The sequence below is a fragment of the Erigeron canadensis genome, chromosome 2 (genome assembly GCF_010389155.1).
Source record: "Erigeron canadensis isolate Cc75 chromosome 2, C_canadensis_v1, whole genome shotgun sequence".
Taxonomy (NCBI): domain Eukaryota; kingdom Viridiplantae; phylum Streptophyta; class Magnoliopsida; order Asterales; family Asteraceae; genus Erigeron; species Erigeron canadensis.
In genome coordinates this window covers 33,992,170-34,014,095 of record NC_057762.1, presented here as the reverse complement: position 1 = coordinate 34,014,095, position 21,926 = coordinate 33,992,170, and the positions used below count along the sequence as shown (strand labels likewise).

The window sequence follows — 21,926 nt, the reverse complement described above, 5'->3', positions numbered from 1 at the left end:
TTAAGTTAACTTTTGTCATTTGATATCTTTATGAGCCATACTTATCTTGACAATTTCACTACAAATTAGCTTGTCTTGTTTTGGAAAAGCTAAAAAGCATTTTCCGAGTGTTTGTATTGGCTTCTTCACTTTAAGCAAAAAGCTAAGATTTTCAAGCTTTTCCGAAAAAAAGCATATGCACTCTTTCATAACCTAGGCCAAACACCCCCTAACTATTGTAGTATTAATTTGGATTATGTGTTTCCCTCCATATCTGCAGGTTATAGGCTAGCTAGTACCTGATGTGAAACACACACCCAATATGTTCACTGTTCCAGGCTATTAGTGTAGTAGAGCATGAATTTGTAGCCGTTGTTTGTCTGATTTTGCTATCAGACGATTGTTTTTTTTTTTGGTTTGATTTTTTTTTTTTAAATCAGTTGGTTGGATAATTGGATGTGCCAAAGCCTGCTTTGGTTGGTTTTGGTTCTGGCTATGATTTTTGGTGGCTAGTCTTGTTCGGATTCCAGGTTACCTCAACAATATCAATATGAATTCTCAAACATTTCACATAATTCCAGTTTTAAAATGATCCTATTCAACAGTTGAAGTCTACTGCAATATCATTAATATTCTTTACCTTGTCATGTAATAACGGCAATAGATTCCAGGCTGTTAAGTAAATAACTTTATTCAATATATATTCCCCGAAAAGAGTAACTCAAATTATCAATCTCTTATACAACAAGCCTCCTGGAGAACCAATATGAGTTTGTACACATAAAAAATCAAAAGTATGCACCATGGGGACTGGGGACTATTTGTTTTTAAGAGCCAGATATAACACCTAAAACATACATTCATGATACACAAACTGCCCCTGTAAGAAAAGAAACAACCCAGCAAGCATTATGTTTCTATAAACTCTGGCCTTACCATAGAAGCACAAAACAAACAGCAAAATTAAATAGGCCCAAAGAATATACGAAAAATTACTTCTACATACAAAAAGATCAACCGAAAGGTGATGGAACAGGAGCTGGTCCAGCAAGTGCATCAGACCTCTTAATACTTCCCATGCCACAGATGATGCAACCAGGTGATGCAAGAGCAGAAAATTTGGCCCCACAAAGATCACAAATATCATATCCAATGGTGGACAAACGACTAAGGGTTGCAGCACAGAACTGGGATGGATCTTCAAGTGGGTCAATAGACTTGTTGGTTAAGCCCCTTTGAACACATATATCGATCAGGCTTCTTAATTCATCTTGCTTGCCTGCAGGTGCTTTTGACAATAGCAACTCAAGCATCTGTTTGGCATATCCGTAATTTTGTACATCCATATTTCTCTTTATAGCTGTTCGTATGCAATTTATCCTGTGTTTTGCTTGAAGAGGCAGTGATCCGAGATGACGTGACAGTCTTGCCATTTCATCCTTCGCACTGATGGCACTCGCACCTTGAACCTTTTGCAGACGACCAATTTCCTAAGGGTAGATTATGTAGCAACATTAGAATATCATAAAACACATTATAGCTTCAAAACTTGGAACTTTTCTTTTACATCTAACAAGTTTTGGGTCATGAACACCGTCTTCTACTATGGAACTATGGAAGTACATACCATTTATCTAACTGCACCAGTGATGAGCCAAAAATCAGAGATGCCCATATTGACACTCTTATGTGTCATATCTGACAGTTCACATAGGTCAAACTTTAAAAATAGCTTATTTGCAATGTGCCAGGAGTCACTTTACGTGTGTTTTTTTTGTGTGTGTGTATGAAACCTCCTAAACTAATTTTTAAATTTTTTTTCTTTCTAAAATAGGTTTCAGGTAAACCCAACTCTTCAATGTGTAGCACAATTAACCATTTTGGCCCATTAATTGACGCCATTTAGCCATCTCTACTCTAAACCTTATCTTACTCTTGATTAAAGAAAACCATCCTTTTGTTTCAATTGATTTAAAACTAGTGACATGCCATTCATTTAACTCATCTATTTTAACCTTAATTACAAAACCATTCATTTAACTCATCTATTTTAACCTTGATTACAATTTAGTCCTTAAATTTTAACTTTCCTCCCCATAGTTACTATTCAATCAAAATTTTATAAACCATTTATTATAATCAAATGAAAACTAAATCCCTTGAATAATATGCATATTTTAGCAACAAAGTTTATCCATAAACTTGTTATTTACTTTTTCTTATTACCAAAGTAACAAAATGTTAAGACACGTTGTTTAATTTTCCGTTGGAAATAGGATTTCTTCCGTTATCACAAGAAAACTTAGTTACTTTATGCTAAAACTTATTTCATGTCTTCATCTGATCAATACTTTTAAAAGAATTTTTCTTTTGACTATACAATGTTAACTAAATATAAAACATACTTGCATAGTGATTATTTTAAGGTGCCCGTGTGTTAATAAGGGTCCTTAATCTAGTGGTATAGTACTTTAGTGTATGAAGAGAGGAAAATTGTAACATGTAAATCAGTTATGCCTATCTAGAAGATCATACAGACACTCATGAGATGGGAACATCTGATAAAAGGTCTAGGCGACAAGTTTTAAGCATCGAAGTTACTACAATGCTAAAAAAAACTTGTATTCTTGTCTCCGCCTCCCCCAACAAGACCATACATAATTTTTACAAAAGCTTAATTGATTAAAAAACACAAGAGACTGCCAACAACCATGTTGTCGAAAAGGGAATACCTGAAGTAGAGTTACTGCGATTTTGTACTGAGCACAGATTGTAGCTTGTGCTTTAACGTCAGCTCCACGGGAATAGTCCTTTGCTAATGCGAGGAAAGCTTCATCAAAACATGACAAGGCATCTGGTAATTGGTTTTGCTCAAGATGGACAAGTCCAATCTTGAAACAAACTGAAGCAGCTGCCCCACGAGGAACCTATTATAAAACCAATTATGTTATAGAAAATAAAGAAAAACAGACAAAGAATTGTATAAAGTAGAGATTTTTTAAAGGGAAACAAAAGCAAATATTTTCACCTGCCCAGGACGCACGGATGTTGGAGGGGGTCGCTCAGTAGGTTTGGGTGCATTTGCGGAGCCTGGACCTTCAAGAGAGCTTAGATCAAGGGGCTGGCTTGAGACCGGAGTATTTATCATCTGGACACCAGGCTGTGGCATAATTACAGGTTGACTCATGGATTGTGGTGGAACTCCACCATCTGGAAGCCCAAATGACTCGGTTGCAACAGACTGCATCGATACTTGAGGAATAGGGGCTCCACTGACATTAGGCACAGATGAATTCACTTGATTTGGTGGCATCTTGTTGGTTTCAACCCCTTGAGTATATTGATCATATCTTGACAGGTAAGTTCCAGGAGGAGGCAATGCTGCTGCTACCTGGAGAGACGGAATAGTATTCTGAAAAAAGTCTTCAGGAATGGGCCGGGGTCCAACCGCAGCTCCTGTAGGCATAGGACCAGACGGGAAGACAGGTGTTGTTTGTGTGAATGAGCCAGTTGCAAACGGATCAACAGGGGTAGGATTTGCAGGCCCACTAGTAGCAACAGCAGGTTGAGGAGTATTTAAGTTAAGCTCTTGGAATTGGTTGGTTAATGATTTAGTCCTATGGATAGGAGCACCCAATGCATCACCAAGTTTAAACTGCTTTGTGGCTTCCTTAATTTTATCAACATCAACGGTGGCAGAAGCATCTGGTTTCTCCCTTATCCTTATTCTCAACTTTTTAGCTTTAGAAATACCTTCCTCGTCACTACTGCTGCCATCTCCAGCAGTACCATATAATGATTTTTTAAATTCTTCCTCAGCCTTTGCCTGTTCATCTGCTGTGCCCGAATCTGCAGAGGTCTTCGTTAGGGATTCAAGATTCATTAATGAATCACCAAGACTTGTAGATGGCTGGTTGGATGTGGAGGCAATAAGAGATGTTTGTCCACCATTGGACTTAACATTGGTGCTATCAGATTTGAATGCTTTTACCAAACTATTATCACCAACCTCAACAATATTACCCCTTCCTTTGATTAATCCTAGGTAAACACCTATATGGTCAGTAGATAATGATGGAATGCTGCCATCATCAGTTCGCATATACGGCATGACCTCGGCAGCCAACTCCCACTGAGGTATACTCTTTGTACTGGAAGGTGTTTTGATTTCCCAATTTCCACCACCCCATTCGGGTCCTTTAGGAACCATACTTTCTGCAGCAAAGTTGGCAAAAATCCCCTGTGTCCACCCACTAGAACGCACCCTTAGTATCCTTTCACAATAACGTCTTAACTCTGAGTCAGCACTCTCTTCTTCCAATCTCTGAGCAAGACGCCGCATTGCACTAGGGTTAAGGTGGCAAATAAATAGGTCAAGCAGGCTTTCGTAGTCAGAAATAACTTCGAATGTCTCTTTTGCACTGTCAAATTGACCGTACCTACAAGTTTAATATTGTCAATCACATGCTAAGAAAGTATATAACACGAAAACTATACTTTAACACAAATGTTTGATAGAAACACACTTGATACAGGCATATCCCAACTGTCGAAACCGGTGGAATAAATGTGAGGTTGGAGGGCACTGTGGATAATCTCTAGATCGCAGAAACTCATCCTTCAGAACAGATAAAGCTGTTGAAAACCGACGAGCTTTGATAGCATAGACTCCCCGCAGTACCTAGTTCACAACAGATTAATAAACGATGTAAAAAAGGAGTCATTTGATGGTCTTGTAATTAGTCACCTGAGTAAACTGAGGTCCTGATTGGGATAGAGATACTGCAAGATCACCACACACAGGAGCACCAGAGGCAAGAATATCAAGAGATCTTGGAGTAATCCTTAAGCTGTCAAACCTTCGAGATGTAATATTATCATGGTGTCAGGTGTTTGGAGAAGTAACAGTCTTACAAAAAATAGATAAATGTCAATAAAACCTTGATGTTATTTGGTACAATATCTCTGACAGGTCAAGCTTCTGTTCAAAGTTTTGTTGCATGGTACCAAATCCAATAAGAAGAGGTTCAAGAAGGCCTACAAGGCAGTGCTTTATCTCCAGGCCCTTCTTTTGTCTTGGATTTATTTCAGTCGGGTTGGCAAGCAGCAAGCGGTCATTCAAAGTCCCAACCAGTACTGCATAGGATGACGAGTTATTGTGATTATTCAAAATATATATAAGTTACAGGTAGCTGAACATTTACGTAGACAAGATCTCACCAGCATTAGGCATGCTACTGGAAAGAATGGTCCTTACTTTCCCATCCCAGCCAAGCACACTGATGGCAGTGGTGGTGGAAAACATAAGGGCTGGCCCAACCCAAAGAAGAGATCTAAAGTGATATTAAGTTAAGGGCCCACATAATTTAGCAACTTAAGAAGTGATAAATCATGAAAAAAAGAGAAGGGGAAAAAAGGGTGTGGGGGACTTGGGACAAATAAAACTAAAGATCTAACGTAAGGATTTTAGGATATTGAAGGAAGTCCTTTATCAAACTTCATAGAACTGCTGGCAAGAACTTCTAAATCAGCAGAAACAATTAGTACTCTCTGAGTGGTTAATATTCCAGCAACACATCCCCTGAGAGTTTCTTGCCATTGAACCTGAGAAAATGAACAAAATATGAAGTCAGCCAGACTATAGATTTCTACTATCCTTGTATCAATCCAATGCGAAGGCATGGGTAAGAAAGTAGAAGAAACACAATAGCAGTTTATATTATACACAATTTCCGGCATGGTGAGTTTGTGAGGGGAAGGGAGGGACTGTTTATAAATGCTTAATATAAATTTTACCAACCTGCAAAACAATCTCATTTGCTTTCAACTTGATTGACTTTTTCCCTTCACCTTTTGTGTACATATTAGGCCCATCAGAAGTAGAAATGCTGTATCCATGAACAAGCTTTGTCATGCCAATTTTGTCCCCAAAACAAGCAAACATTAAGGTTGATTCTACAATACAATAGACCTTCATCAGAATGTGCAAGAAACTAGGCCCACCACCAAACACCCTGTTATTGATTATTGCTTACCTACTGGAGTAGAAAAAATGCGATCAACTTCACTTTCAAAGGTAAACTGCAGTGGACCCTTGATAGAGGAAACATCAAGATCTTCGTACTGTTTTGGTTCATCTATCATATTCTTTTCAGCAGCAGGTTTTGACGAGCCTCCAGGCAAAGTGTACACGGATAGTTCAATCCTATCCTCGTCAAGAATCGCAAATTGGCCGTCATTAAGACCAATAAATGCAGCATCTCGACCTGAAACATTCCCAAACATTCATGATTCCTAATCCAACAGCAAAATGAATCTAAGTATAACTTAAAAGTCAACAATTGACCTTTGATTGTATTGGCTTTACTGTTTGATGACTGAGAGTTCGTGTTTTCCCAATAAAGAACGACTTCACTGGAAGCACCGTTAAACTCATAAACAATAAGAAACAAGTGTTGCTTTCTACTATGGAGCAAGTATCTTCCATGAAACTCAACGTGTCCAGGCATCTGAAAGTAAATAAGTGACAGCTCAGCATAAGAGTTCAATCATACAACTACTCATTTGGAATCAACAGTTTTCGGAGACTGAAAATGTTGAAGTACCGATGCAAAAAGCTTCTTGTAGACAATTTCAGCTCCAGAAGACAGATTGTAAGCCATTAGATTTACACCTTCTATATAGAAAGCCCTAGTAGGATAATGTAGAACCCGATTCTCTTTACTGAAAAAGTTTAGCTCCAAATGAATTGGCTGTCAAAGTCACCAATTGCAATTAGAAACATTTTCAAACTATAGCAATGTGCAAATATAAGTCACTGCAAAACTAGATTACCTGACAAACTGGAATGTCTTTCAGATAATTTTTAGTATCTAAGATAGTGATGAGAGGCAGGCGAGATATTGGAGCACTTTTTGCATGACCTTCCATGAAGTGCTGCAAAACCAGAAAAACCTAATAAATCCCATCTCCTCAATTACACTCACATTTGATCTATATTCCTAATAATACATGTAACCCACTACAATCCAAAAGCTCTTTAAATTAATACAATATTCATTCTAATACAAAGCCATCCCATAATAGGCTTCCACCAACCTACAATCTAGGTGTAGAACTCACTCCAAAAAGCTAGCTTAGAAGAGGAGGGGACACCCAGACTTATAAACAACCAACCAATCCCATACTTGGTTGATGTGAAATTGTAACAATACCCCACCCATTGAAGAGCCAACGTCCTCATTGGTCACGGCTGACAACCTTTTTTTTAGTCCAAGTCACTACTACATAAACCATCGCTCCGAGTGTTGGAACCTCGAAAGGTAGTTCTGGCTCTGATACCAATGTTATTCTACACGTATTTTCTATGAAGATTAATGTAGTCGGAAATTTTTTTCTCAGATAGCTTTTAATCCACGCATCAAGTATAAATTTAAACAGTAAGACTTTTAGTCCCAGATGGAAGCTTAGATCCTCATTGGAACAGAGAAAGTGTTACATTTAATGAAGAGATAACAAGGTAAGAATGAGAACATACACTGAATAAAAAAGCCTTCCGTGCTATATCTGAGATTGTAAGCTGACTGGGCCTGGCAAAACAAAACAAAACAAAAACCACATTTAAAATCAACAAAACCTTCACCCTGTTTTCCACTTATTCAGATTTCAGAGGGAGAGAGGGAGAGGGAGTTGTTTTTTACTTATTAAGCTCTCAAGTATATTACATTTCAATTAAAAATTCCGCATAGCATATTATAATGAAAAAATTGAATGCGCAGCATTTTGAATATCATCATCTTGGGTAACGAGGACAAAGCAAAGTAAGCTTTACCCTTTCATATGATGCTCTTGCAACTGGGCTTGAAGTTGATGATCTGCTAGAACTCCTGATGACCCAAGGGCTTGGAGTTTCTCCTTCAAAGCAGATGCTATCGAAATCACATCAAACCAAACAGTAAGTAAAACTTACAGAAAGCAACTGTTTTTTAAACATTACTTTTTACAAGACTTCCTCCATTTTCATGTGTGCTCTGGTCTACCATTATATAAATGTGCATGTGAATGGATAGTTTTGTAATCTTATGTAATATGATTTAGAGTTCCAAGAAATCTCTGTGATTAAGTTTGCTTCAGTAATTGTTATCAGAATTCTTGAAAGCATGATATAAGATCGAGTTCGTGAATCTTCATCCCTTCATCTGATGTCTTACACTTTATATTAAGCTATACATGACAGCTATCAAGTATTTGTCAATTTTATGCTCACAAGTCTAAAGCAAACAAAACGTCCTGCCCGATATCATAATTAGGAAATGAGTAGCACCCTAAGATATGGAGTAATGCAACGCTCACAATTTCTTGATGGTTATATAGTTGAAATTTGTTTACAAAACAAACCACTTTGTACTCAGTGCAACAACTTAAACATAATGATTTCAATTAAGTATTAACTGAAGATCTTACTATCTGATGATGCTAAAAAACTGTTAAACACAGTCATGGTTAGCATGAATAAGAATAACCTCCCCCAAAAAAAGCCATAATTAAATACCTGATGATCCCCTTGCACTTTGCAGGACTGCAAAGAGTTGTTTCCTGCCTTCCCTGGTGTAGGCAGCTTTATTTTTTGCGTTTTCCCCACCTGTCATATTCTGCTGGAAAACAACCAGTCAGTTCTCTTAAAATCAACAATCTGTTCGAATAGGATAGGAATAGCAAAGGCAACGCTTAACTGCAAACATCAAGGCAGCTAAATTCAACTTTGGGTGGACTTCTAAACTTCTAATTCTTGGTAGGGGATAAACAGTTTCACCGCCTTGCTGGGATAGAATGCGTGGGATATCGATTTGTTCAATTGCTACAAGAAATTAAAGTACAGAGTAACAAATTAACAACAATCCCCAATTTGTAAAGGGTGTATGGGAGTGAACTATTTGTGTATGGGCGCCATGTGTGTGTGTTGGGGGGGGGGGGGGGGGGGGGGGGGGGGGGGGTTGCATGTGTTTGTATGGTAAGTAAGTCTATGTACAAGTCCGCTATATTAGAAGTTTAGTAACATATCATTAAAAGTTGACTTAACAATATTTCAGTATAAATGGACAAGAGCAAGTGCACCATATAAACTATGGTGGTCCCTTGGCATTTGTCATATGACTAAACTGGTCTCTCTTGAACCTATAATTGCACTATGTTAAATCATTTACTATGTTGACCGAGATAGTAAATAATTTAACATAGTGCAAGAAAGTGACTCTCTTCCAAACTTTCCATTCACAACTTTCTTGTGTGTCATGCTTTATACACTATGTTGACAATTGGATAGTATTTCAACAATAACAGCAAAATGGAAAGTATAATATGCATGCACGTTCTTTTAAGTACTTCATTGCCTTTTAATTTGCATAAATATGTTGGTAAGTAGATTTCGTTATAATGTTCCATACTTCCACTAAAGATGTGCTTTTTGCTCAAACTATGACTTCATATTTAAATATTCTGTGTAGTCCAATTTGTCTTTCGGGATTAGCTTGAATAAATTTTTCATTATGATTTCTATGTTCAGTAACAAAGAAACCAGGGTTAGAATGTTTCTGTCAGTCACCATATTTTTTGGGGTAAAAGGATTTCACCCTGGTTAATTTTTCAGTCACCATATCAATAAATTATAAATCCTTACTACCTGCAGGCTCAAAAAAGTTAGCTTGCATTGGAGGCCTGTTAGAATTCACAGCAACTCGTGTTTTCCAAACTTGAAGAGTTCCATCCTTAGACAAGGTGACAAGTATGCGCAACACCGGGAGCCAGGCAACCGATATAATTGGTTGAGAACCCACTTGTGTACTGCAAATTACAAGAGTAACTGAACTCAGGTAAAGATTTACTATGAGGTAAAACCGATGCGAAAGATGGAAATGGTATGATTAGAAGCATTTCACAGAGGAACTCAGAATGTACTAATGGGCAACATGTCATCCATCAGTTTTGGATAATTGAAAAGGCGAGAAAGATTTCCAGCACTTGCAAGATGCAAGACAATCCTCTGAGCATATATACATTTACATAACAGGAAGCTTAACTTAAATTTACTTATGGAAAGAACATGCAGACAACTTACATGCCAATCATGATAGGTCTCTCAGTAGAGACATCCCAAGCAAGAAGTGTACCACGTCTGTCGCCGACAAAAATCCATTCCAGAGTTGGATGAAAAGCAAATGCGCCAGCACCAATAAGCTTAATAGTTTGATCAACTACAGGCAGACCAAAAACAAGATTGATCAGACGAAAGTATATGTAAGCTACAGAACGTAATCTTCAATACAGCAAGTATAAATTTACTGAAATTGCTCTCAAATCATACGTTGTAAGGTGTAGAGAACAGCATATGTATGGATGTTATAGGCTCGAATCAGGCCATCCGCATAGCCAACATACTGAAATCGAGAAATTTAGTCGCCATATATAAGTATAAAGAGAAATGACACTTTGGAAATGGTTGGAACATAGAGGAGGGCCTTACCAACACAGCAAGACGAGGATGGCAAGCAAGATTGACAATGGGTTTCTTCAGATCTGTCTTTATTTTTGTTGGAGCTCTCCCCCCTTCAACAGTCCCAACAACTTCATGCATTGAAATGAAAAGATCTAGTAAATTACTAAAAGAATACATCTTCTTTTGGCATCATTACTACAATAACAATACAATGTCCCTAATAGAATTATTCACAAAAATCTGATATTGAAGGGTGGGCTTTATCAGATGATCATAGTATTCTCCTCCGAAGGCTAAACACATGTAAAAGTACACATTCAGTGACAAAGTAAAAACCTGTTACACTCATCCTGCGATGGAAACCAAAAAACACTACTGGTTGGAGAGGAGTCAAAGCCAAATAAACTTCTGTATCAATTGAAATCCGTTCCATCTTCTTCTCGGGAGAATGCAAAACCCAAGTTTGCTCTGTATCAAAATCACAGGATCTGATTGTACAATCCTGCATTAAGTCATACATACTTTACATTCCCAATTCTCTAATACAAAAGGCTTAGAAATACTGGTACAGTTATCTACACTACACATCAGTGTGAGGGAATAAAAGACAGAAACGAAAGCTAACCTCAAGTATAGCTACAACAGCATGGCCACTAGTGGGACTATACGACATCCGGACAACAGGAGCACCAATGTTAATGGAAGATATCTTGCTACCAGTATATGCATCATACTCTGCATATATCAAAACAGCTATTAACATTTCTTCTGGTAACCTAACACTTCATCATTCCATTCCATCAAATAACTAAGTTAAGATCAATTTTGCTAACAACTTCAAATTTATCTCTAATTAAACTATAATACAAATACATACATAGAATATGTAAGTGTGTGTAAACATATTTCTACAAGTTAGCCTAACGCTTCAAAGCCAGATCACGTAGCGAAATAGAAGATCTACTATGCTAAGTAAAACAGGGTAAATGGGTGGGAACCCTATGGTCCATATGTACCGTCTTGGTACCCACAGCACATACCGCATAGATCTCATGTCCGGTGACTCACCATTCTCACACATGGATCACAAGGTATAGTTTCTCCACTTGCCTTTGGCAAGGTTTGAACCTGTGACTTGCAGCCTTCATCTGTGGGCCCATGTGGTCACATGGTGGCGGTACCGGTTGATCTATGATCAATTGGTCTACTTTGCTAAGTAGTTCATTTCTGACTTCTAATTAAATATATGATATATAATATTTAAATAGGGATTAGTATCCTGAAATGTAGTAACTATGACCGAATGTTCATAGTAGGAATGAACTTACATCTGGTTCATTGTATGTAAGTAAATTGTTGTCTGGTCACATTCGTGTAATAAACTGGCTGAATCTGGTTGCGGCACATACAATTAACATTTGTGCATAGTTAGTTACACACATTGCACATTTGTGTATAGCTTCTTACATTTTGGGACACTAATCCCAAGGAACTCATTAACTAAAATCAAAAAGTAACCAACTAACTATTCAGCCGGTGATTCATTACACGAATTGGACAAAATAACTAGTTACTAACATACAATGAATAGGATTCAAGTTCATTCCTCCTATGAACATTCAGTCATAGTTACCTACATGGCTACATTTCAGGATACTAATCCGTAGGGATAAGTATCTTGGAATGTAACAAACTTTGAATGAATGTCTATAGTAGGAAATAACTAAAGTTGTGTGTATTGTATGTAACAAACTTTGAATGAATGTATTGTATGTGTGTATTGTCTATAGTTGGTTGCCACCTATGTTTTCTTACATACAATAAACATTTTTTAAAGTTGTTTACATACAATACACACAACTTTAGTTATTTCCTATTATAGATATTCGTTCAAAGTATGTTACATTACAGGATACTTATCCCTAATCCCTAATAAAAACTACACATATATAGATATAGACATAACAACAAGGAGTTCGCCTAGTGGTAAGTGAAGCACTTGATGACCTTAAGGTCCCAAGTTCGATCCCCGTTTGACACACACAAAAAAAAAAACAATTCCTTTAAAACGCGGGTTTGATCTTTCAGGGTACCCAGATCATGTGTGGATTAAGATGGAGGTATTGTACCGGCATCATGACTCATATGGGGTGAGTCGATGGGTATTCAATTGTGGTACGAGGCAAGGTCCCCGTTACCCTTATATATAGAGACATAGACATACCAATAACGTAAGTTCCAGCAGCGACAGCGACGAGCGCTTGGTTGGGATGAAATGTGGCAGCGTGTGGCTGAAAAGGTTTGGAACTGCGGCCAACATGCCGGAGATCCAAATGCTGCACCGTCGTCCACTCCATCGATCTCTCAATTACTGATGATGATCCTCAAGTAAGATAACTCCAACACTCTATATATATATATATAGATACAGAAACATATATATAATAATTATATAATAAATAATAAGAATACGATCTAGTTGAAATTGAATGGAAGAATTATAGTAAAGTGAATATAGAAGCATACCTCAAGGGTTAGATACAGCATATATGATTGACGTGTGAGAGAAAGATCAACTGTGAATCACGGAATCATAAAGTGAGAAAGAAAATTATAACAGGGAGCTCGATCCGGTTGTTTTTATTGACTTATGTTTTCTGCAAATGATCCGACCCGATATTGATTGTTACATCAAGATACTTACTCGGTAACTAGGGTCTGTGCTAGTTAACCAACTTGTGGTTGGAGCTCATGTCTCTAATCATAGGTTCGATCTTCATTCCCAGCAAGGCTGGAGGTCCTTTTTTTTACTTATGGTAAAATCTGGAAGCAGCCTCTCTATCTTTGGTAAGGGTAAGGTTGTCTACATATCAACCTCTCCCATACACTGTCGAAGACGGTATTGGGACCAAAAACTCGTGGAAGACAGCATTGGAAGTTACTTATTTTTTAGGGTTTGTGCTAGTTGCGGCGGTTAAACGGTTGATTATAATAAAAAATCTTGGGGAAGAATTGATATGGAGACAAAGAAATTACTGTATGTTATATCATGGTAGGGTGTTTGTCTTTAAAGATATAAAATTAGAGTTAATGTGTGAGCTAGGGGTAGTATGAGCATATTGGAAAAAAGTGTTTAAATTACTTAAATTAGAGTTTTAATATGTTTTATAAAGGTTTATAGACTAGGTTATAACCCGCACGAGCACGGTTCCGTAATTTAGAAACGACATTTGTTTTTTGGTTTGTAACAGGATCATATAAGCGGAGAAACACGAAGAGTATTAATTTGAACAACATAGTTGACACGTTGTTTAGTAATTCAAAAACGATATTTATTCTTTGGTTTATGACATACTTTGAACAACTATTCGAAATTAATAGTTGATTTGACATTTTGATATATCTAATTATCTATAAATATGTTTTCATTGTCATTTTCGATGCCATTTTCATTGTCATCGTCACATCATATTTCCAACGGCCACAACTAATGTACAACTAATGTGACATATTTTTTACAAATTTTTTGAAAGATATCTTTAATATAATTTTCACTAATTACATTAATCTTTCACAAAATAACCATTTAAGTTTAGAAATGAAAATTAATTAACTAAAATAAATCGACCTAGTAAATCAAAACTACACTAATCTTTCTTTACAAAAAACATATATTTTTAACTCATTGATATTTAAATGGAATAAATGTACATATTAATAACAAAAATATATAAAAAGTTTTTTATACATAGTAAAAAAAAATTCAATCCTTGAAGAATTATAGATGCGAAAAAGAATGGATAATCAATTTTCTATCCTTGCAGAATATCATAAAAGAGTTATTTGTATAAACTGGATATACGTACGTATAAAACCTAATTACGAAATTAGATATATAAATAAAATTTAATTACGAACAGCTACATGTATATATTAATGATGATGATGAAGCCTTTTTTTTATTTATATTATATTCATTATTTTTTAATTGAAATGTAAAATAAATCTATATAGCTTTATTCTATGTGAATGGAAGTGTCCTCTTATTCTATATCATTGTTTATCTTTAGATTTAAATGTAAGAACGTTAGTTCAGTGGTATTAGGTGCACTTTGTGAAATTGTTGGTCTCGGGTTCGAAACGGTCTTTGTATGCATAATTTTATTTTTATATTAATTAAAGGCTTATGTTGATGGATGTTGTTACTAATGCCATGTAGCGTATGACGAGGACATTGTATCTGCTTGACACGTAGGATTGGTGTAATCTCAGCATGCCACTTAAACAATGACGTGGGCAGGTCGAGTGACTGCCACATAAGATGAACTTATCCTCACTTATAGGTATAGTAATAAGTAAGATGGGTAGCCCCAAATTATGTTATTATGGATTATTTTTTTACCTAGCTAGGTTAACGATATTTTAAACCAGAAAGGTTGGACAAATGATTAACATTTTTGTTAATGTTTTATTTTCATATTTTGAAAAGCTTGATGTTTTTTTTAATGATAAATATAACCTCGAAATAGCCATTTTATACTTTCATGGTAAAGGTAAAGACTATCTACATTTTAAACTCCTCATACACAGTCGAAATATTAAAACTCATCCCCATAGAATACGACATTAGTTGTTTACTTTTATTACTTGTACAGTTTTTATATCATTTTTAAATGCTATTCATGAATGAAAGATTTAAGTATGTATTTTTATTTTTTATTTTCTTTAAGTTTTTTGGATTTTTTTTTAAGTCAACCTTAACTCCTAGTCTCCTACAATAGGAGGAAGGTCATATTTATTTTATTTTAAAAAAACAAAATTATTAAAAGAGTTGTGAAGCATTTCATTTATATTGGGAAAGTATATCGGCAAAGTAAAATATAAGGTAGAAAAGGAACTCATGAGATACGAGAAATAATATATGTTTTTAACAATTCACCTTAAAAATTTTCTAACTATAAGATCATGATATGTGATAAAATCAAGATATATGATTAGAAAAAAAGAGATAATTACACATCTCATGTTTTGGTGATTTTGAGAGAATTCTTATGAGAATCTTTAATAGAATTAACCATTTTCCGAGACATATACATATCCATTATTCAAAACCACTTTTCAAGGCATTATTTGTGTAACTTGGCGAAAGATTTGCTATAAGACGACACATGTTAAAATTTTAATATGAATGTGATTCATTGTTATTAATTATGATGTGATTTAGCCATGTGATTCATTTGATTTTATGAACTATATTATTCACCAAATATAAACTTAAATTAGATTTTACCAGTACGACAATGAACCGAAAAGATACAAATAAATGAATAGAAAATCTTGAAATGCACTCGTAAGTAGTATCAAGAAGAGGATATTCGTTGTCATATTATTATTATATATTCTAAAAATCATGAATCGTTTTGCGTGCCTTTTTTTATATAACTTTTATTGTTTCACACTTTTACACAAAACTTTCATATCTTTTATTTCTAACACAAACTTAGTTTATTTAGAATTTTAGGTTTTTTAATTTTTGTCACATAACTTTAACCTTTTAACTTTTTGTCGCATAACTTTAATTTCTTTTACTTTTTGCACGAAAATTTTGTTTTATTTAGTTTTTAAACTTTTGCTTTTTTAAGTTTTGCCACAAAAGTTTCAATCTCTTACTTTTTATCACCTAAACTTTGAACCTTTTATTTTTTGTCATATAACTTTAATTTCATTTACTTTTAGCACGAAAGTTTTGTTTTATTTTGTTTTTAAACTTTTGTTTTTCTAAACTTTTGTCACAAAACTTTCATTCTTTTTACTTTTTATCACATAAACTTTTAGTTTTTGTCACATAAGTTTTATTTCTTTTACTTTTGGCACGAGATTTTTGTTTTATTTATTTTTTAAACTTTTATTTTTCTAACTTTTGTCATGAAAATTCCATTCTCTTTACTTTTTATCACATAAATTACTAAAGTTTTCACCTTTTACTTTTTGTCACATCACTTTTCGTTTTTTCTACTTTTTGCACAAAAGTTTTGTTTTATTTACTTTTTATACTTTTAGTTTTTCAACTTTTGCCGCGAAAGTTTCGTTCTCTTACTTTTTACAAAAGTTTTATTTTCTTTACTTTTTAACATATAACTTTGTGTTTTTGCCACATAACTTTCAACTTTGTAACTTTTTTCACGAAAGTTTCATTTTCTATAACTTTTCACTTTTTAACTTTTGCCACGAAAGTTTCATTTTATATAATTTTTGCCACATGCAGTTAGTACCATTTCAAATTTGATGTTAATCGAATCATATATATTATCTCACTGCCAACATAATGCACATATAACTTTTGCTATTGAAAATGAATTTAATACCTGCAAAATGCTAGTTGAAAAATAACATTTCTTAATAGTGCACGACTGCATCAAATTGTCGACTTTCATTTGCAAGATGATAGATACATCAAGTTTGTAACTCTGTGGGTGAAGTAAAAACCAACCATAGTTATATCACGTCATGTTGTTTGCTGATTTAAAAACGTGATCCAAAGATGATTGGTTTGTACATGGTAAGGTAGACAATTTGTCTTTGATAGTCTTAGAGTACTTAACCAAACCTATACCTAGGAGCAGGTTGCTCGTAGTGGTGATGATGGTAATGAGGTGGTTGATATATGACATGATTAGGTCGAGGATGTCCATTGTTGTAAGGACCGTAGACAGAAAACCCAACAGGCGGAAAACCAGACAATGGAGTTGTATCATATGAAAAAGATGATGATGGTTCTTGTAGGTGATGACCAGAATGTACAACATGGTCTGGGGGTTGTATAGGCCATCTCGATTCCGTCTTTTTAAACCGTACATCCTTCTTTTGAGCTGTTTTATTCTTTTTTACAGGGGTTGTACCTCGTCTCCTGGAAGACTTCTGTTTATCTATGTGAGTTTGGTGTTTACTTGTAGATGGTCCTCCGTGGTGTAGCTTTTGACGCTTCGTACCTGAACAAACTAATTATTGGTTTCTCTCTATGCTTATTCTGGTATTGGAACAAACATCGATCATACCTCTATCATTAATGGAAGCAATGTCCGTCTGCCTCAGTTTTCGTACATGCCTAGCTTCATCCCCGCGATCGTGTTTCTCGCTAAGCACTTTTGATCTTTCTGCTTCATTCCTCCAAGGCTAGAAACCAGCGGATAAATAGAAGATATTGGAGAATCATCAGTGAAAGAGACGATTAAGACTAAAGTATAACTGTTTCCACAAACAATATATTTACCTGACGGAATGTCCCAAACTTATAGAGGTTGCGGCCTTTTACTAGCAAAGTGGAAAGCGGAGGGAGGTTTCTGAATGGTTTGCTCCATAAGACTTCAATCTTACAGATAAAAACAAAAATCATGACATGAATTGAGTCAGTATACGACATGGTTAGGGCAAAATTCCAAACGACAAAATTTACTAATCCCACTATCTCTATTTGCCTAACCGTGAATGTATGTTGTTGTTTTGATGCACCATAACTTTCTTTAACTATCCTCCCAGCAACACTTCTTTTTCCCACCATATATCCTTGCTTCTTGTGTACCCTTTGTTTGAAGAACACAACATCTCCTTTGCATGCATCCCCTGAAATCAAAGAAACATAATGCTTCATAACATTGATGGGTAAACTTCTGCAGAGAAAAAAACAAAAGACAAATATTACCAGTGCAGTTGATGGAAAACGATGATCTGGGATATAGTAATTCACCCCTTCCAGCTTTTAACCTAAAATTTGACAGTACTGAGAAAAGGCTTGTCTTATATTAAAGATGACAAACTTTACCAAGAACCTGTCTCATACGTTGTGGCTAGAATTGTGCAATAGCTAGATTAAGATTCTAGGTAACGTAAAACAGCTTAATAAATTAGGATCCCATATAACCAGCAAAGATTTAACAGTGGTTACCTTTGAGTGTTAACTTATTATGATATGGAGTTATAATTGTCTTTATTTTTTTTTGCAAATTGCCACCAAAGCTCTCAATTCCATTAAGACCCAAATGCTCAAATTAAATTCAATGGTAGTGTTTTAGTCTGCTACTAATTGAAACATCAAGTATGCCTTTCTGTATTGAAGGAACAAAAGTACAAATAAAATGGAAGTTAAGCCACATATTAATTAATTAATAAGAAACAAATAGCTAAATACACTAGACAAGCCATTGTATTCCGTAAAATCAGCTTAAAACTTACAGCATCAAGTTTTCGAACAACCAGAAATGGACTCTTTTCTTAACTGCCAGTGTAAATATAGTATTTGTAATGAAAACAAAGTATCTGCATCCTACAATCTCCTCACTAGCACTATGGTAAAAGTAGCTAGAATTTCTTCATGGCATAATGGTATCATAGATTATTATGCAAGAAAACAATAGTTTTACTATAGAATCTTGGGAAAAAAGCCTATAAGATGAAACTCACATCTCTAGCAATCTATATTGCCTAAATGAGACTGGCCTTGTGGCTTGTTCACACTTTTTTTGGAAATGCCAGGTCAACCAAGGAGTTGAAGCTAGTGTGAATCAAACATGAGACCTCCTTGAAAAATTTCACATGTATAGATGACCTTGTACTCTTTTAGAAACTACATGTTCATTCAATATTTATGTCTCTTACTCTTTTGAAACCAAAATAATACTCCTATAGGTGAAGCCTCATCATACTGCAATAACTTGGACATAAAGAACCCTCATTATAGACCAATATGGTAGCCTCCATTCCTGGATATATAAAAACTGAAACACCACTAAGGTTTCATACACTATGACAGAAGTCAGACGGTCTCACACTCACATTATCATTAGATAGATTTCAAGCACCATTCCCTTGCATTTCCAAACATTCTTCATAAGAAAATAATAATAATAATAATATTTTGTTTATCAGGAGCAAAAAGCCATAAGATACTTTCCAGTTTCATATGCATTAAAAATTGTCATTCTTTTCATAGACAGAACAAATAACTAAATAAGATTTATAGGTAAAATATAATTATACTATATATATTCAGATATAAGTAGGTATATCAGAAATTCAACTTCTTAAAGATCATAGGAATATTTTGTGGAAAGAACTAGAACAAAAACAGGGAAGTTACAAGAATTCGACATGTAGGTCATAAAGTATTTGCATATAGGCAATAGTACTTTATCATTGACATTGCTATTTATCAACAGAAAACTCATAAACTATTCTATCCTCAAATGTTGATAAATCTGTCATTATACGGACAAGAACAAAAAAGTGCCGAATCTCTTTCAGAATAGCGGGCAAAATTAAAACAATTTCACATATAGTACCACAAAGAAACTATTCGATAGATAGCTGCAAGTAGTTAAAGAATTAAATTGATAACTAACCTCCCATGCTCTTTCACTCGCTGTAGGCACTCCTCCTTGGTCCCAGATAATCTCAACCCATATTTCCGCAAGTATTCTTTACACTCGTTAAGACTTAGCTCTGGTAATTCATCATTTCCTGAAAAGCTAAAAACTCAGGTCTACGATAGTTTAGGAAACGCACTTTGTTTCTTTCTCCTGCTTGGTTCTATGTTCCTCTCTCGTTTCTAGTGTCACGAGTTCTTAATTAGTATTGAAAATGTCATAAAAGGAAAGGATATAACGGGCCTAATTAACAAATGCACATGCACTTGCCTTTTTTTTTTTTCCTTTCTAATCATTTGTAATGGGAACGCTTCTCACACTCTGTGATATGTTCACAGTCAGGCGAGCGAGGCACCCCTATTGACGAATAAAGAGTGTGTGCTGTAATAATCTACGGTCTACACAGATAGCAATTCGTCCTTGTCCTTTCGATATAAGCAAATGCTATACGAACAAACTACTCTAATGTTTGGCAGACTCAGGACCTAATGCCATCGAAAAAAATCCGATTTTTTTTTATCTTCACTTCACGGCGAAAAAAATCACCTGATTCACAGATTTTAAACTTGGGGCTGAAAACTAACTTTGATTAATTCAACTAATGGAGAACACACTATATTAAAATTAAAAATGATATACAATATAATGATGTATATATATATATATATGTATGTATATGATATGGGTATGATAAATTAATTAACCTTGATGGCGAGGATTATGATAGCGTTGTAGTTCATGATTATTATCAGAAATCTTATAGTCACTATCGGAATCATTATTATCGTCATTTTGTTTATCATCTGATTCACTATAAACGCTGTCGTTTTCAGATTCTTCTTCATCGTCTGAAGAAGAGGAGGATATCAGAACGACGAGAGATTCCATAACAAAACTTGAATTTAGGAGGAGTGATAATTTTTTTTTTATATAATAAAGAAGGATTGTTTTTTAAATTATTTTTAAAAACAATTATTATGTTACATATCTATAAAACTTTTTATTTTATTTATGATGTAATATCTAATTAATAAAATTTTAAACATAAATAGTCAATTAAATATTTTTAAAATGTTTTATTTTATTTATGATGTCTACAAATTTATTTTTTTATTATAAAACAAAATAAATATTTTTTTATATAATATCATAAATGTTTTTTTATGTTTTATTAATGCAATAGGTAGTAATATATATAATTATTGTGTTAATCAATTTAATATCTTCAAGCCGAGTTATAATATATAATTAACAAAAAACTATATACATTTTTTTAGATTTTTATTATTTTTAAAATTTTATTAAAAATGTCCGGGTTGAAGTCGGACCGATTAACTAGTGAGTCATTAACTTTTAATTTAGGAGTTGGAACATAGCCCCTATAATTAATTCGCAGTAAACACCAAACGACGGTTAAAACTTATTTTTAAAATATTATATCCATCTTAAAATATAGTGAAATGTTTATTTTAAAACTTGAAAATAACACACTATGATCTGAATCTAATATAATGTGTTTTAGTTATGTTAGTGTTTTTATTGTGTAATTTAAAAACACATAGTGTTAAGTTTTAAATCACAGTATGTTTTTGATAGCGTGTGAAAATCATAAAAATGTTCAAACACACCATCATATGAACTTAACACAATGTGTTTTCTAAAAAAAAAAGTAACCACACATTGTGTTAAATTCAGATCACAGTGTGCTTTGGCCAGTTTTCACAAAAATTTTAATTTTCAAATGATCACAACTCATATAATATAAACCGAGTATCTTAAAATTTAAATTTTGAACTTTTAATTTTCTAAATAAATTTTCAATTTTGTTTTAACATTAAACTAAATTTAGTTATTGTTCAGAAAAAAAAACTAAATTTAGTTCCCATTTCCCAATACACAGACTTGTTTACGACTCTTTCAAATTTAATGTTCACATATAATAGTTGATACTTGATAGCATAAAAGTATTTGTGCTATCAAACCTATTGATAGGATAGATTCTATTAGTGGAAGTTAGGGAAAGAGGAGTGGTCACG

General features: G+C 34.4%; 2 protein-coding genes across 3 annotated transcripts; both read right to left on the bottom strand.

Moving 5' to 3' along the window:
• Positions 1 to 654: 654 nt before the first annotated feature.
• Positions 655 to 13,111, bottom strand: LOC122586532. 2 transcript variants are annotated; one of them, XM_043758520.1, is made up of 25 exons: positions 12,998 to 13,111; positions 12,696 to 12,878; positions 11,097 to 11,206; positions 10,808 to 10,973; positions 10,499 to 10,599; positions 10,340 to 10,412; positions 10,094 to 10,229; positions 9,659 to 9,819; positions 8,712 to 8,836; positions 8,531 to 8,630; positions 7,811 to 7,907; positions 7,517 to 7,568; positions 6,814 to 6,915; positions 6,585 to 6,731; positions 6,326 to 6,488; positions 6,015 to 6,245; positions 5,780 to 5,934; positions 5,455 to 5,583; positions 5,200 to 5,317; positions 4,920 to 5,115; positions 4,727 to 4,838; positions 4,506 to 4,660; positions 3,008 to 4,418; positions 2,712 to 2,906; positions 655 to 1,469 (listed from the first exon to the last, which is right to left on the bottom strand). In XM_043758520.1, the coding sequence occupies exons 2-25, from the start codon at positions 12,826 to 12,828 to the stop codon at positions 993 to 995; spliced, it is 4,845 nt and encodes a 1,614-aa protein (XP_043614455.1). In that variant the 5' UTR covers positions 12,829 to 12,878; positions 12,998 to 13,111; the 3' UTR covers positions 655 to 992. The 2 variants fall into 2 exon arrangements, with proteins under 2 accessions (XP_043614455.1, XP_043614456.1); XM_043758521.1 differs by having other exon boundaries at positions 12,696 to 12,842.
• A 3,771-nt stretch (positions 13,112 to 16,882) lies between these two features.
• LOC122589139 (zinc finger CCCH domain-containing protein 62-like) lies at positions 16,883 to 20,795 on the bottom strand. Its single transcript, XM_043761381.1, has 7 exons — positions 20,595 to 20,795; positions 19,867 to 19,984; positions 18,171 to 18,232; positions 17,952 to 18,091; positions 17,742 to 17,840; positions 17,527 to 17,644; positions 16,883 to 17,460 (listed from the first exon to the last, which is right to left on the bottom strand). Exons 1-7 carry the CDS (start codon positions 20,776 to 20,778, stop codon positions 17,069 to 17,071), a joined length of 1,113 nt encoding a protein of 370 aa, XP_043617316.1. The 5' UTR covers positions 20,779 to 20,795; the 3' UTR covers positions 16,883 to 17,068.
• Between the last annotated feature and the right edge of the window lie 1,131 nt (positions 20,796 to 21,926).